General features: G+C 41.4%; 1 protein-coding gene across 1 annotated transcript in view; it reads right to left on the reverse strand.

The window, feature by feature from the left end:
• Positions 1 to 13,774, reverse strand: part of LOC128984212 (serendipity locus protein alpha-like) — a 47,965-nt gene that overhangs the window by 8,005 nt on the left and 26,186 nt on the right. The window contains exons 4-7 of the mRNA XM_054403511.1: positions 13,007 to 13,178; positions 4,943 to 5,145; positions 1,207 to 1,360; positions 863 to 1,021 (exon numbers count right to left, since the gene is read on the reverse strand). Coding sequence (XP_054259486.1) covers positions 863 to 1,021; positions 1,207 to 1,360; positions 4,943 to 5,145; positions 13,007 to 13,178 — 688 coding nt within the window. The remainder of the gene's footprint in view (positions 1 to 862; positions 1,022 to 1,206; positions 1,361 to 4,942; positions 5,146 to 13,006; positions 13,179 to 13,774) is intronic.

The raw sequence follows: 13,774 nt of genomic DNA on the forward strand, positions 1-13,774 counted from the left end.
GGGTGGTGATTGCTAATGATTTTAATGCATTGTCCAAGTAGTGTATTTAGTTTTGTTTTGCTATTTAGTTAGTTTAGTTTTTATTTTTATTCTGTTTAGTTTTCTATATCATCATGGTAGATGTTGATATGGATTTACTTATTAGTTTGGTTCATGAGAAACCAGAACTTTGTGATAGGTCTTTGGAAGTTTACATAGACAAAAACAAAACGAGGGACAGCAGCTGGCGACAAATTTGTGCCGCACTGAATCCAGCCTTTCCAGCGTCATGTATGTGTTTTGACCTTGTATTTGCACTGTAATCTTCGATAGTAGCTCGTCGAATGAGGGGACAGACATTCAAAAGTAATTAAAACACTTATTTTCTCCATTTTTCAACTGTAAAAATTGAGTGTAAAAAGCTCCAAGTAGCGGTCTGTTCTCCAGAATATGATGTACCCAAACAGTTCGGTGGGGTTTTCTCTTTCTTCTGTGGTGGATCAAACACAGGAAGGCCAACTTTTGAGGTCTTGACAGCACCATTTCTAAGACTAAATGTACTAGAACTGTACTAGTGTAAGACAAAACTCATTGCACTCTATTTATTGTCGCCGGCTCAAGTTTTTGCCGGAACAAGTGTGTTCTGACCCTCAACCTACGGCGGATCCGGCGCTCGGCGGTTTCGCCGGTAAGTGTGTCCCTGGCCTTAGCTATGCATCAATTCATTTTCGCATAATTCTGATGGTTCTGGCGTCTTTTAGTTTGGATAAGGTTTCCGTATGAGAGGAAGTCTACTGTAACCTTTTGACTTTTTAATAAATCTACAGCAGATCTCTATTCCAAGCTTCAACAAATTAATTTATTCGATTGCTAAGAACAGCACCTGGGTTAGTGTTCTCATCTAAAGGCTGCTGGTAACATGGTTGTGTGTTGTTCTGAGAGTCGGCTATCTTGTCTATAGCGGACAAGACCAGTCTCGCTCTCTTGACAACCGCAGCAAGTGAAACCTCACAGTTGACTGCAGCCTCAAACTCACTCACGCCTACAAAAGGAAACATACTAATTAAGTTAACTCGATACTCAACTTATACATTTTACCAAAAATAGTGTTGACATAAAATTTTTTAATTTTTTTTAATTTCTTTTCTTTATATCTTTTAGAGATCATCTCTTGTAGTTATCAGAATTCATATAGCTTAGTTAAATTATTTTAGCAAGCAAACCTACATTGCTTCAGCTGAGTTAAATCAAGTGACAATCCAGAACCAGAGAGATGCTTGTACAACAGCCAGCTCTGCTTGACTATTGCTCTGCCAACTTCCTCCTTAGTCTCTCCTCTGCACAGTTGTTGGCTAAGATCATTCACACTCTCTTGCACCACCTACAACACCAACAACAAACATATTGATTTGCCCATCCTACCAAATCTTAAGCTTTAGTTGGATGACAATTTTTACGATTCTGGCTAAAGAAGCAACTGATCTTCGTAAGTAACAATGCTCATTCATTCAATACTTATTGTTCACTTATCTTTGCATCAAAACTTGCACCCTGGTGTGTCTGCATTGTCACACATCTTTAATCTCTCTAACCTCCCATTTCATATCATTGAATAGTTCACTATTTAAAAATCCATGTCCTAAAGCAGGTATTGCACCTATTTAAGAGGCAGAAATTCGGAGAATCATGAAAAAAATGGAAACTAAATCATTATCATCAGCCAGATTTTATTGAATTGTTGAAAAAATAGATTTAGTGTACACTGAGAGGGGATAAAATGGATATAATATAGCTGGTTTTAAATAAAAGAAGACTTTGTATTGTGGGTCAACACTCTATTAGACAGACCACATACTAATCAGAGAATATTACCTTGAAGCAGGCATACATATCTTAGAAAAGTTAAAAGACATTAATTATTTTGATTTGTGAGGTCCCTCAACACAAAGTGTGCCTTAACAGGATTACAACAGACCAAGAGTCCAGCAGATAACGAGTCCAGAGGATATAGAGTCCAGCGGACCAAGTGAAACAAGAGTACAGAGGAACCAGTGTACAGCGGACCAGGAGTAGAGCGGAACCTATATAAGGAGGCGCAGAGGAGTCCACGAGTCAGTCGATCACGGGCATCTGAACGAGAAGGTCCTCGCTCCCACTCCCCGACGAATCGCCAACTCTACAAGGTCTGGTGAATATTAGCGAGGCCTATTCCTGCTAGAGAAATCCGAGCAGTACCCAGTCCCGCTAGAGAAATCCGAGCAGTACCCACTCCTGCTAGAGAAATCCGAGCAGTACCCACTCCTGCTAGAGAAATCCGAGCAGTACCTGCTCCCGCTAGAGAAATCCGAGCCCTACCTTTTCCTGCTAGAGAAATCCGAGCAGTACCCAGTCCTTCTAGAGAAAACCGAGCAGTACCTACTCCTGCTAGAGAAATCCGAGCAGTACCCGCTCCCGCTAGAGAAATCCGAGCCCTACCTTTTCCTGCTAGAGAAATCCGAGCAGTACCCAGTCCTTCTAGATAAATCCGAGCAGTACCCAGTCCTTCTAGAGAAATCCGAGCAGTACCCACTCCTGCTAGAGAAATCCGAGCAGTACCCTCTCCTGCTAGAGAAATCCGAGCAGTACCCACTCCTGCTAGAGAAATCCGAGCAGTACCCGCTCCCACTAGAGAAATCCGAGCCCTACCTTTTCCTGCTAGAGAAATCCGAGCAGTACCCAGTCCTGTGAGAGAAATATAAATCCGAGCAGTACCCCGTCCTGCTAGAGAAATCCGAGCAGTACCCAGTCCTGCTAGAGAAATCCGAGCAGTACCCAGTCATACTAGAGAAATCCGAGCAGTACCCAGTCATGCTAGAGAAATCCGAGCAGTACTCAGTCCCGCTAGAGATATCCGAGCAATCCCTAGATGGTGATGATGAACATATCATAAACTGGTTAATAGCTTATACCAGAACTGTACGTTCCCGTTGGGATAATCATATTGATCTGAGCTATCTATCCCTTTTTCTCAACTCTACGACCGACTTCAGACCCCTGGAAACATCCCAGCACCCTACTGAAGCTAACCGTATCACAGATTTACGTAATAACATTTTTTATTAAAAGGTTTGTTGTTTTCAAACATTATTCAGCCAAGCCTGCAGAGGAGTAAGATACAGAGGATAAATTCAATGGTACACTTACGTGGTGTCTAGCACAGTCGCTGGTGTCTAGAGCAAATTCTATTCATCGTCCCCTTCCACTCTCCTTTCCCCATTCGCCACCGTTTACTACACAGCACTCACGCTGAAGGAAGTGCCTGTCATCCGCTGTATCAAGCTACCCTGCTGTACTAAATTTCTGTGTGGCCATTGCTGTTTGGGCTCTTTCTTGCTCGGTACGAGTAAATTTCCACCCAACCTTACCAGAGCTAAAAGCCCACAATTGTCCCACAAGCTTGTTTCCTCTGTATCTTACTTCTCTGTCAGGGCCGGATTTCCCAATAGGCCCGGTAGGCCCGGGCCTATGGGCGCAAGGTCCCAGAGGGCGCACGGCCAAGAGGAATTTTTTTTATAGGCTATCTAAAAATAAAAATAAATAGTCATAGTTGATAAAAAAAACTTCCGAATTTCATAAGAAGAAATTATTGTTATGAAATTTAAAATATTTTTCAGAATTATGCATCAATTTCGTTACAAAATTGCTAACGAACATTGGTTATACGGGAGTAGGCTGTAGGGATGTTGATGTTGACGAGCGCCAAAGGGTTAACGCATCGTATTGCCACTGCACTGGGCCACTATGCTGGCTCGGCTTGCTCAGGCTCGGGCTCGGCACTACTGATCATAGTGATTAGGGGCGCAAGCGTGCTAGACATTGTTACCACCCTCACTTCACAAAACACAAGTTATTAACTAATCTTTTGATTAGTTTACAACAATCTGCAGGATCAAGTTAAAATATATAATACGTTGTGTTGAATATTAAAACGATTAATTTACGTTTAAATTTAACGAAAAAATATTATTAATCTCAGTTTGCATTAGATTTTAAAAACATTCAATACCCTCCAAATCACCATTAATGCTGTCATTTTCTCCTCAGACCTAAGGATCGGTATGGTTGGCAGGAGTATTGCTCTGTTTTGCTTTGGAAATATAACCTAGATACAGTACGACCATAGATTATATATAACTCAAGTCGACTTCTTATGACATTGTTAATTCAAAATTTGTTCAAGTTTAGTTCATGTTGGTGATACTGGGCGTTAGTTTTGACGTAAATTTTCTATTTTAATTTTCTTTCTATTTTTTAGGGTTAGTTCTATGATGTGTGTTTTAATTTCTTGTAATATAAACAGGAGACGATTGTTGATGATTAGATCGTTTTATTTTGGATAAACTAGGTTTAAACATAGGTAAAACATACTCCTTAAATAACAAGAATTGTTTTCAGCTAATCCAAAATTATGACAAATCTACTAAAGGAGTAGCCTATGTTTAATCTATGGTATCACATACTGTATGGAGTTCAGGTGTTTGGGCCTGGAATTGGAATCAATGGCCATGTTTTTTTTTTTTCAGGAATTCTCGGTGGTTTGTGTTGTTTTGTTTCAGTCCCACGGGCACGGCCACAAACGTGAGCATTTATTAAAAGCATAAAATTGCCAACAGTGTTTAAGACGGCATTTCGTTAAGGCTAAACAATCGATAAAAAAAACTTGCAATGATTCCGGCGAGGAGTGGTATTCAAGCAATTAACTTAGGCCTATGGGCGTGATATAGTTTTTAATAAAGGTTTGAAGGAAAGTAACTGTGACCAGACTAGGGGGTGGAAAATTATTTGGGCCTAGGGGCGCCAAAATGCTAAATCCGGCCCTGTTCTCTGTGCCAAACCTAAGATATTTTTATTCATTTTATTAAACACAACATCTGGGTCATAGTCGAACATGCTCCATTACAAAACAGTATTTGGGTTTACTTACCCTAATGAAGGCTGTGGAGTCGATTATATTGTCTAAATGAGACTGGAGATTTTTTGTTTCGTCTTGCCAGTGGTCACACAACAAATGAGCAAACCTACGTTTATCTTCACATCCAGCTGTCAGATACAATGCCTTTAATGCTGGGACTAAGTAGTTGTCTATAGATTCTACACTGGCCAGACAACACCTCATGCCCAAAACTCCTGCAACAGAAAGTAAAAATTATTGGCTCATGTATAATATTTTTTACCAAATTACTTTCAATGGTACGTCTTGTAAAAATGCTTCACTACCGGTATACTTTTTGCTTGTAGCCTATCAACAACAAATTGTCCAGCAATTAGTTTGAAATTTAAAAAATCTGTTAGTGTCTACTTCAATTCAGCATTTCTGTGTAAGATAGTTGTCCGCATATTGAGGTCTCCATCGTTCTCCTGTAGCAGCAGGGCTTGCTTGAATCTCGGTTCAAATCTGACACCTAAGGCCGTGTTCCTTACTTCATTCATCATTATTCTAGCAGACTCCCACCTCTATAAGAAAATTAGTCTCGTCATAGTATTCAAAAACATGGTGAAAGAAAATTGACACTCCTGCCAGATATGACTTGCATTCTGTGTTCTCGTCGTCAACCACTACTGAAGTCCATTAACAAATGATGGACGTGAATGGAGTAAAGTGCTGTTTGGACGTAGAAATGGAGTGAAATAGGAGGGAGCTCGAAAATGGTTTGGATAATTTGATTCTATTGTGTAAGCCGATTGATTTTATTCATTTGTCTTGTTTGAAGCAGTGGCCAAAGTTAGGGGTATTTCGAATTCGGAGACTAAACAAGAGTACCCCTCAGGGGTAGTTGTCTGTCAACTACACGTGAGGCCTCTTGTAGGCTGGCAACCCCGAGGTACCCTAGCCCTCCCCCAGATCTCTCCTCTTCTTCGTTCTGGGTTCTAAGGCCAGCAAATTTCCTCTTTTTGCAGGCCCTTCTTTCTTCTTTGTTTTCCTATTGAAGAAATCTTCTTCCCTTCTTCTTTTCCTTTCGCTTCTGTTTCAGTCGAACTTCAGGGGTGTTATGCGACCCGCGCCGAAGAGGTGAATGCCTCCTGGCTCCTCAGCGATGGTGCGTACGGAGCCTCCAGGACACCGGGCGACCTCCTGGAGAAATCAGCCTTACCCGGACATGCGGGGCTCTGTCTGGGCTTGACCTCCAATTCCCTTGCTACTCGTGGGAACACCATGGATTCAAACAAAATAAGCCAACCAAAACCAAACCTGAGAGCGACTCCAGAAGTTGCACCACCAAAACCTCAGGGTTTATCTCATTTAGAACAAGACCCTGCTCTCGAAACGAAGTGCACCAAGAGCACAAGAAGCTCTGATGCTCTAAAAACCAGAAACTTCTACTATGATGGAAGTTCAACTCCCTCGACTGGAAATAATGGAGGATAAATCCCTGCATACACCAGCTACACTGGATAGAGAAGGCGAGCTTTTTTAAGTTGTCCTAAAACACCAAAATCTACAGAGACACTCGATGACACCACTGAGCGACTTAGTCGTCTTAAGATGAAAAGACCGAATCTCACCACGGCACAAAGAAGGGAGGCCTTAAAGGCAAAACCTCTGGGAACAGGTGAAAAATTCTACCCAGACAAGTGGCGCAGGGAAAAAAAGAAAAAACCCAAAAGACCACAGGAGGTAAGAACACCGCGCCCAACTGCGGGACCAAATGTCGAGACGAAGGGGGCCAAGCGCGCCAGAGGTGCAACGGTCACTCCACCCTCAGCAGAAGGACCTGCAAAGAAGACCAGGGGTTCAACCCAAAGGTCTGAGCCGGTAAAAGACGTAGGTGAATCTGGTACGTCCATTGAAGTCACATACAGGGACATCACTGCTACCAAAATCGCCATTGTCCTTGAAAACTATCCTGAGGCTAGGCATACTGACAAACAAGGAGAAGCAATCAAGGAAGCAATCCTGGAAACGGAAAGACTACAGCCCTTAGAGGATAGTTCAAGTCCAGCGTTTGCAGGAATCTACATAGAAAAAGGTAACCTTATCATTGTCTGCCTCAGTGACGCAACCAAGCGATGTGGAGGGACTGATCCCAGCTCTCAAGCCATTAGAGGAGGACATCCTGAAATCCACGAGGGAATTCTTCAGAGCACATCCTAAGCTGTTGAAGAAAACTCCAGAAAAAGTCATTGAGATGTTCACGATGCAAAACCCCACTCTCAATGTCAAGGAGTGGAAGATACTGCCGGCCAAACCAGATCCGAAAGGGTACGGATTCGTCTGTTTCCTGGATGAGGTCTGTTTCCAGGCTGTGCAGTCCACCAACTTGAGAGCCAATCTAGGCTTCTGGCCGGTCTCATTTGTCACAACTCCGGTTAAGGACGATGCTCAGGGTCCTCCAGATCAACCTACAGCATAACAGGGCTGCCTCTGCCGGTTCTTCCTCAAAGAAGGGTTTGACCTGGCACTCATTCAAGAACTATGGCTGCACCAAGGAAGAGTTGCAGGTCTGGGAGAAACAAAGGGTGAGTTAGTTTACTGCACTTCTTTAAGTAATGTCAGAACATGCATTCTCGTGAGAAAAGGTTTGAACTTTCTAAACATAAACAAATTTTGCTCCAGAGATCTCACTGCGGTGTCAATAACCTGGAGAAATGGTGGCAGGGAATGGAGCACAATGGTAGGCTCAGTTTACCTGCCATACGACTCTAGGGAACTACCTACATCGAGAGAACTCGAGCTCTTGGTGGAAGCAACCAGCACTGGTGATCAACAACCACTCCTAGGTTGTGACGTCAACACACTCCACGCCAACAGAGAAAACACAGTACCAGCACTAGATGGTGGACTGCGGATTTGAGTCGCATGAGGGCAGGAGTCAGGAAACTATTCAACCAATGCAAACGGAGCCGTATGTGGAAGCCATATAAAAGGGCACACACAGAATACAGCCTTGCAATGGAAAAAGTCAAAAACAGAAAAAGCCAAACAAAATTCATGGATACAGTTTACACAGGAGGTGAACAGTCTCAGTGCTGCGGCCCGCCTCCAGCAGGTTCTAGCGTCCAAACCTATTGTACTCTTGGGATTTCTTAAGGTACCAGGAGGGCAATACACAACCGGGGTTGGTGGAAGTCTTAAACTTCTCCTTGAAACTCACTTCCCTGGCTGCATTTTTGAGAGTGACAACACAAGTTTAGTTATCAGTTTTGATTGTAAGGGTATTCATCACGATCTAGAACCTAATCAAAATGGTTATTTCTATAAGTTTAAAAAGGCCGATTTTTTAAGTTTGTACAATGAAATAAAAAAAATAAACTGGACTGAAATTAGAATTATTGAGGATGTTAATTTATCTGTTGATTTTTTTTATACTAAATTATATAATGTATTTGATAAGTTTGTTCCAAAAGCTAAAAAATCAATTTCAAAGTATCCTGTTTGGTTTAATCACAACATAATATCCTTGATCAAAATAAAAGACATGCTAAGGAGAAAGCTAAATAAGTATAACATGATTGAAACATTAAATGAATACAAACTGGTGAGAAGTACTATTAAAGTAAATATTAAATCGGCCTATAAAGAATATATTTCAAATTTAGAAAACAATGTGTTGAGCAATCCTCAGACATTTTGGAGTGTGGTAAAACGTCTTAGAGTTAATGATAACAGTCCAACTGTTATGAAATTGGACGATAGAGTTGTGGAGGGTGGGAGGGCCATAGCGGACGAGTTTGCTACTTACTTTAAGTCTGTGTACGAGCCTTGTCAGCAGGGCAGCGACGACCTGTGTCGGCGTGCGCTCCGCTCACCGACCCTGCCTGGCGTCCCGTGCCTCAATGTCTCCTGTGTCTCGTATCATGATGTCCTCTCTGCACTCAAAAACCTCAAACCTAAAAGATCTCTTGGTCCAGATGGAATACCGCCATATATTCTTAAAGCCTGTGCAGATTTGTTTGTTGAACCGCTTCTAGCTATTTTTAATCTCGCGATCACCAGCAATGTTTTCCCAACGAAATGGAAGCAAGCTAAAATAATTCCCATTTTCAAAAAGGGCCGAAGAGACATCATAAAGAATTATCGTCCAATATCAATTTTGCCTGCTCCTGTTAAAGTATTTGAATCAATTCTTCATCATAAAAAGATCAGCCATGTCAGTAAATTTCTATCTTCAAAACAGCATGGATTTTTCCCAGCAGATCCATTAATTCAAATCTGTTAAATTTTTCTGAGTTTTGTATTCCTGTTATTGATAGTGGTAATCAAGTTGATGTTATCTACACCGACTTCGAGAAGGCCTTCGACAAAGTTGATCATCTGGCTTTGCTTTCGAGATTGAACTATTTTGGTTTTTCTGAAGGAATCTTAAAATTCTTCTGTTCATATCTCAGGGGTCGAAAACAATTTGTATCTTTTGAGGGACACCTATCAGAACAATTTGATGTAGACTCAGGTGTGCCCCAGGGCTCAAATTTGGGACCTTTGCTATTTATTTTGTACATTGATAGCTTAAAAGATTTGATAATAAACTGCGAGTTTCTTCTATATGCTGACGATCTCAAAATATTTACTATTGTCAACAACCAACAAGATTGTGTTATGCTACAAGATGATATCGATCGATTGTTTCTTTGGAGTCGTGACAATCTAAAATTTCATGTGGATAAATGTTCTGTTGTAACATATTCAAAGAAAACCCCTAGTAACCTCATCATGCATAATTATAATATTGGTGGTAGTCTTCTTTCGAGGAAAACTTCAATTAAAGACTTGGGTGTGACATTTGATTCCAGATTTACATATAATGATCATGTGATTTCCATTTGTAAGACTGCCTTCTCAATTGTTGGTCTTATCCGCAGGTTGGACAACATTTTTACTAATCAGAGAAGTATTAAACTGTTATATTGTTCAGTGGTCAGGTCAAGATTAGAATATGCTTCTGTGGTATGGTATCCTAGTGTGAACTATTTATCCGATCTCATAGAGGATGTCCAAAGAAGGTTCTTGAGATTTCTTTATTACAAAACATTTGGTTACTATACGATGCTGGTCCCATACTCAGAACTTCTCACACTGTTTGAAATCGATCAGTTGAGTACTAGGCGTAAAGTGTCAATGATGTTGTATCTGAGGCGGTTGGTGTGTGGTGAGCTCGACGACGCAGCGCTGCTGTCCCGTGTGCGGTTCACGTTGCCCAGACACAATTCACGTTCGCGTTTGCTCTTCTCCCCCCACTTCTCTAGAACGAACCTTGGAATGTGTTCGCCGCTCAACTCAATGGTTAGGCTGTTCAACACAATTAATAACGACCAAATAGACATATTTTTTAACTGTCACAGTACGTTCAGGAAATACGTTTTTAGATATTTAATTACTACCAAATAATTATTGTTATTAAATTAATTACTCTGTTCAGACTTTGTTGTTGTATTTTATTTATTTAATTTGTTATTGTTGTTATTGATATTTAAATAATTGCCAATGTTATTTTTTAAGATATTTATTTGTACGTTATTTATTGATATTAGTTCGTTTTTGTCATATATTGTATTGTTGTGAGTGATTACACTAAAAATTATAATTTATTCAGCAAGATGAACTTTTACCATATTTATTATTTATAATGCATGTCAAGATTTTGTTGTTAGATATTAATGCTACAATGTAACTGGTTTATCCTGTTTTGCAGCATTGTAATAAAAGAAATAAATAAATAAATAAAGTTCTTGACCGAGAACTGATCGTGAAAGCTGGAATATAGCCAGAAGGGTTGTCACTCTCTCTAAAGTTAAATGGGCAATAAATAAGTTTGGTCCATTTAAGTCTCCTGGTGAAGACGGCATCCATCCAGCCATGCTTTGGCAAGGACCGGATGCCCTCAAGCTCCTCCTATGTGAACTCTTCCGAGCAAGCTTGGCCTACGGGTACATCCCTCAGGCCAGGCGTCTCAGCAGGGTGGTCTTCATTCCCAAAAGAAGAAAAGCAGACTACTCTGATGCCAAATCATTCCGCCCCATCAGTCTTTCCTTATTTCTCCTCAAGACCTTAAAGAGTGGTGGAGAGGCACATAAGAAAGGGTGTTACTTCTCAACACACCCCTTCATCACAACCAACACACCTACCAGCCAGGCAAGTCCAGTGAAACCGCTCTGTACGAGTTGGTCAGCAGAATTGAGGACAGCCTGGCTGCTAAGGAAATAGCCCTATGCACCTTCATGGGCATAGAAGGAGCCGTCGACAATGTAACATATGGAACTTTGGTGCGGGGAGTTTGTGAGCGTGGACTCGAGCAATCTTTAGGCAGATGGAGCAGGGAGTTATACTTATACTTTCACCCTTACTGTGGAACCTTGAGGTGGACGGTCTTTTATGTGAACTCACCAGCAAGGGCATCTTTGTCCAGGGCTACGCAGATGACGTAGTCCTCATGGTACGAGGAAAATTTACAAACATTGTAACTGACGTCATGAATGTCAACCTGCAATATGTTAAAGCATGGTGTCTCAGAGAGGGACTCAAAATTTATCCCTCTATGACAGTCGTAGTTCCTTTCACCAGGAAAAAGAACTTGGATTCTCTTTCCAGGTTGAAAATTGGCACTACTCAAGTATTTAGGACTGACACTTGACTCCAAGCTGACGTGGAACAACCACTTGAACATTGCACTGCAAAAGGCCAAATGGGCGCTCATGACGTCCAGGAGATTTGCAGGAACTAACTGGGGAATTAAACCCCACATAGCACTCTGGCTATATGAGGCTGTGGTCAGGCCTCAAATTACCTATGGTTCGCTAGTCTGGTAGACAAAGGTGAATCAGGTAACTGTCATAGCCAAACTAGAAAGCCTGCAAAGGCTTGGCACGCAACAAGCCACTGGAGCCTTCAGGAGCAGTCCATTAGCTAGTCTAGAAGTCGCTCTTATGCTGCTATCTCTGGACATCTTTATCAAATCTGAAGCCCTCAAGGCAGTTTGCAAATCTGTGGAGGGACTGCCTGTCAGGGGCAGGTCACTGCATCATTGCCAAGACTTTGTCTGCGTGTCCTGTGCTTGACATGACCTCGTAATTCCTAAGCGCAGAAGCAGTTTTCACCAAACCCTTCAATGTTGAATTCCGTTCCAGGGATGAGTGGAAACATCAGGAAGGGCATCTCCAAGATACGGAGAGCTTCGTCTGGTACACAGACGGCTCGCTAATCAATAGAAAATCTGGCTTTGGAGTATACAGTCGATCGCCCAGAACAGAACTTTCAGCAAGTCTGGGATGATACTATACCAGCTGTATAGCTGTTACCAGGCATAAATCTATGGTATCTTGGATTGTGCCAACCTATGACTAGCCAGATGCTACCAAGACAAGAGGATAGCGATTTTGTCTGATTGTCAGGCTGCTAACATTGGGCAAAAGCTCCTGCACCTAGTCAAGGATACAGGCATAGGCTTACCCAGTTAGTGGCAGGTGGGATGCGCGATAAGCTTCGGTTGACGTGCTTGGACCACGAGTCCACCCCTATCACAATACAATACAAACGAGAGTATTTTCTAACTAATAGAGACTGTAGACTGTCTCTATAATACTGCGGTCTACGGTCAACCTTGGAAATCTGAAAGACAATGAATCTGCTGCTGGCCTTGTTGTAGAATTGTGTACAGCGTTCACTCAACTCCCTTAGCCACTTATGCAAATTTAAAAATTGTTCTACTTTAACTTATTTCTGCATGCACATCTGTAAACTGGTAACAGTAATCAACAAGGATTGACCCTCTTCCTACAGAAACATTATGACAGAGTGTGGTTCATATTTGGTAAGAGCGTAGCTTTTTTCACATTATTTTTAAATACTATGACAAGACTAATTATTCCATAGTGGTGGGAACCAGTTAGAATAATAGTGAATAAAATAGGGAACACGACATGGGTCTCAAGAGTTGAACCAGCCCGCTCGGCTGTGCTTGGTGCGGTCTTTTACGCACAACCTTCATAAAATTCCTGTCACCTCAGCTTGATGGTTACCCAGTTTAAATATTGAGCTGTGCAGTTTCAAACTTACTGGTAGCATTTTCACAGCATGAGACAGCAAACTGTACAATGAGCATCACTCGTTCTATGTGAGTGTCAAGCTCAGCTACTTGAGGGTCCAGATCACCAAGAGAGCGGTCGGGCGGCGCTTGTCTACACTGGCGCACCAACTGCTTCACTGGTCTGCATGGCTCTGAGAATACCTACAACAAATCCTACCTAATAATAAATAATTTTATAATTTGTTACCATCCATCTATCTATATATACCTGATACTACAATGGTTTTCTCTATGACGTCTCTTTTTTTTTGCAAGTCCTACTTAAACAGTTTTTACAATTGAAGGTTAATTTGAAAGCTTTATGATCTAACCGAGCGGAATGATAATTAAGACAATAACTTTCTTCAGACTGTGCCCAACAAGCCTTTGATTCCTTTCTAGAGGGTGCTTTCAAGGGTCCAGTGCCGCTGGCTAATACTGCATATACTGGTTTTAAATGTGAATTGTAATTCATCGGCTGAATACCTCCAGTGTTTAATTACTGACCACAGTCAGATCGTAAGCAAGAAAATGAGTTTTAAATAGGCTGATTTAATTGATAATAGATTTAATTTCAGCCTGATTGTAGTACGTAGTCGAAATCCCTTTTAAATTTACCCCGTTACTTTTTCATATTTTATTAATTGTTAAAATCTGACGACCTACTTTATTCTCTACTAGCTGTGTGCCCGTTCTACGCACGGGGATCTTATAGTAGTCAGTTGAAACCTTATTATATAAAGAACAGCAGTTGGTTT

This window comes from Macrosteles quadrilineatus, unplaced genomic scaffold (assembly GCF_028750875.1).
Source record: "Macrosteles quadrilineatus isolate MER2022 unplaced genomic scaffold, UCM_ALF_1.0 Scaffold_2__2_contigs__length_208266976, whole genome shotgun sequence".
Classification (NCBI taxonomy): Eukaryota; Metazoa; Arthropoda; class Insecta; order Hemiptera; family Cicadellidae; genus Macrosteles; species Macrosteles quadrilineatus.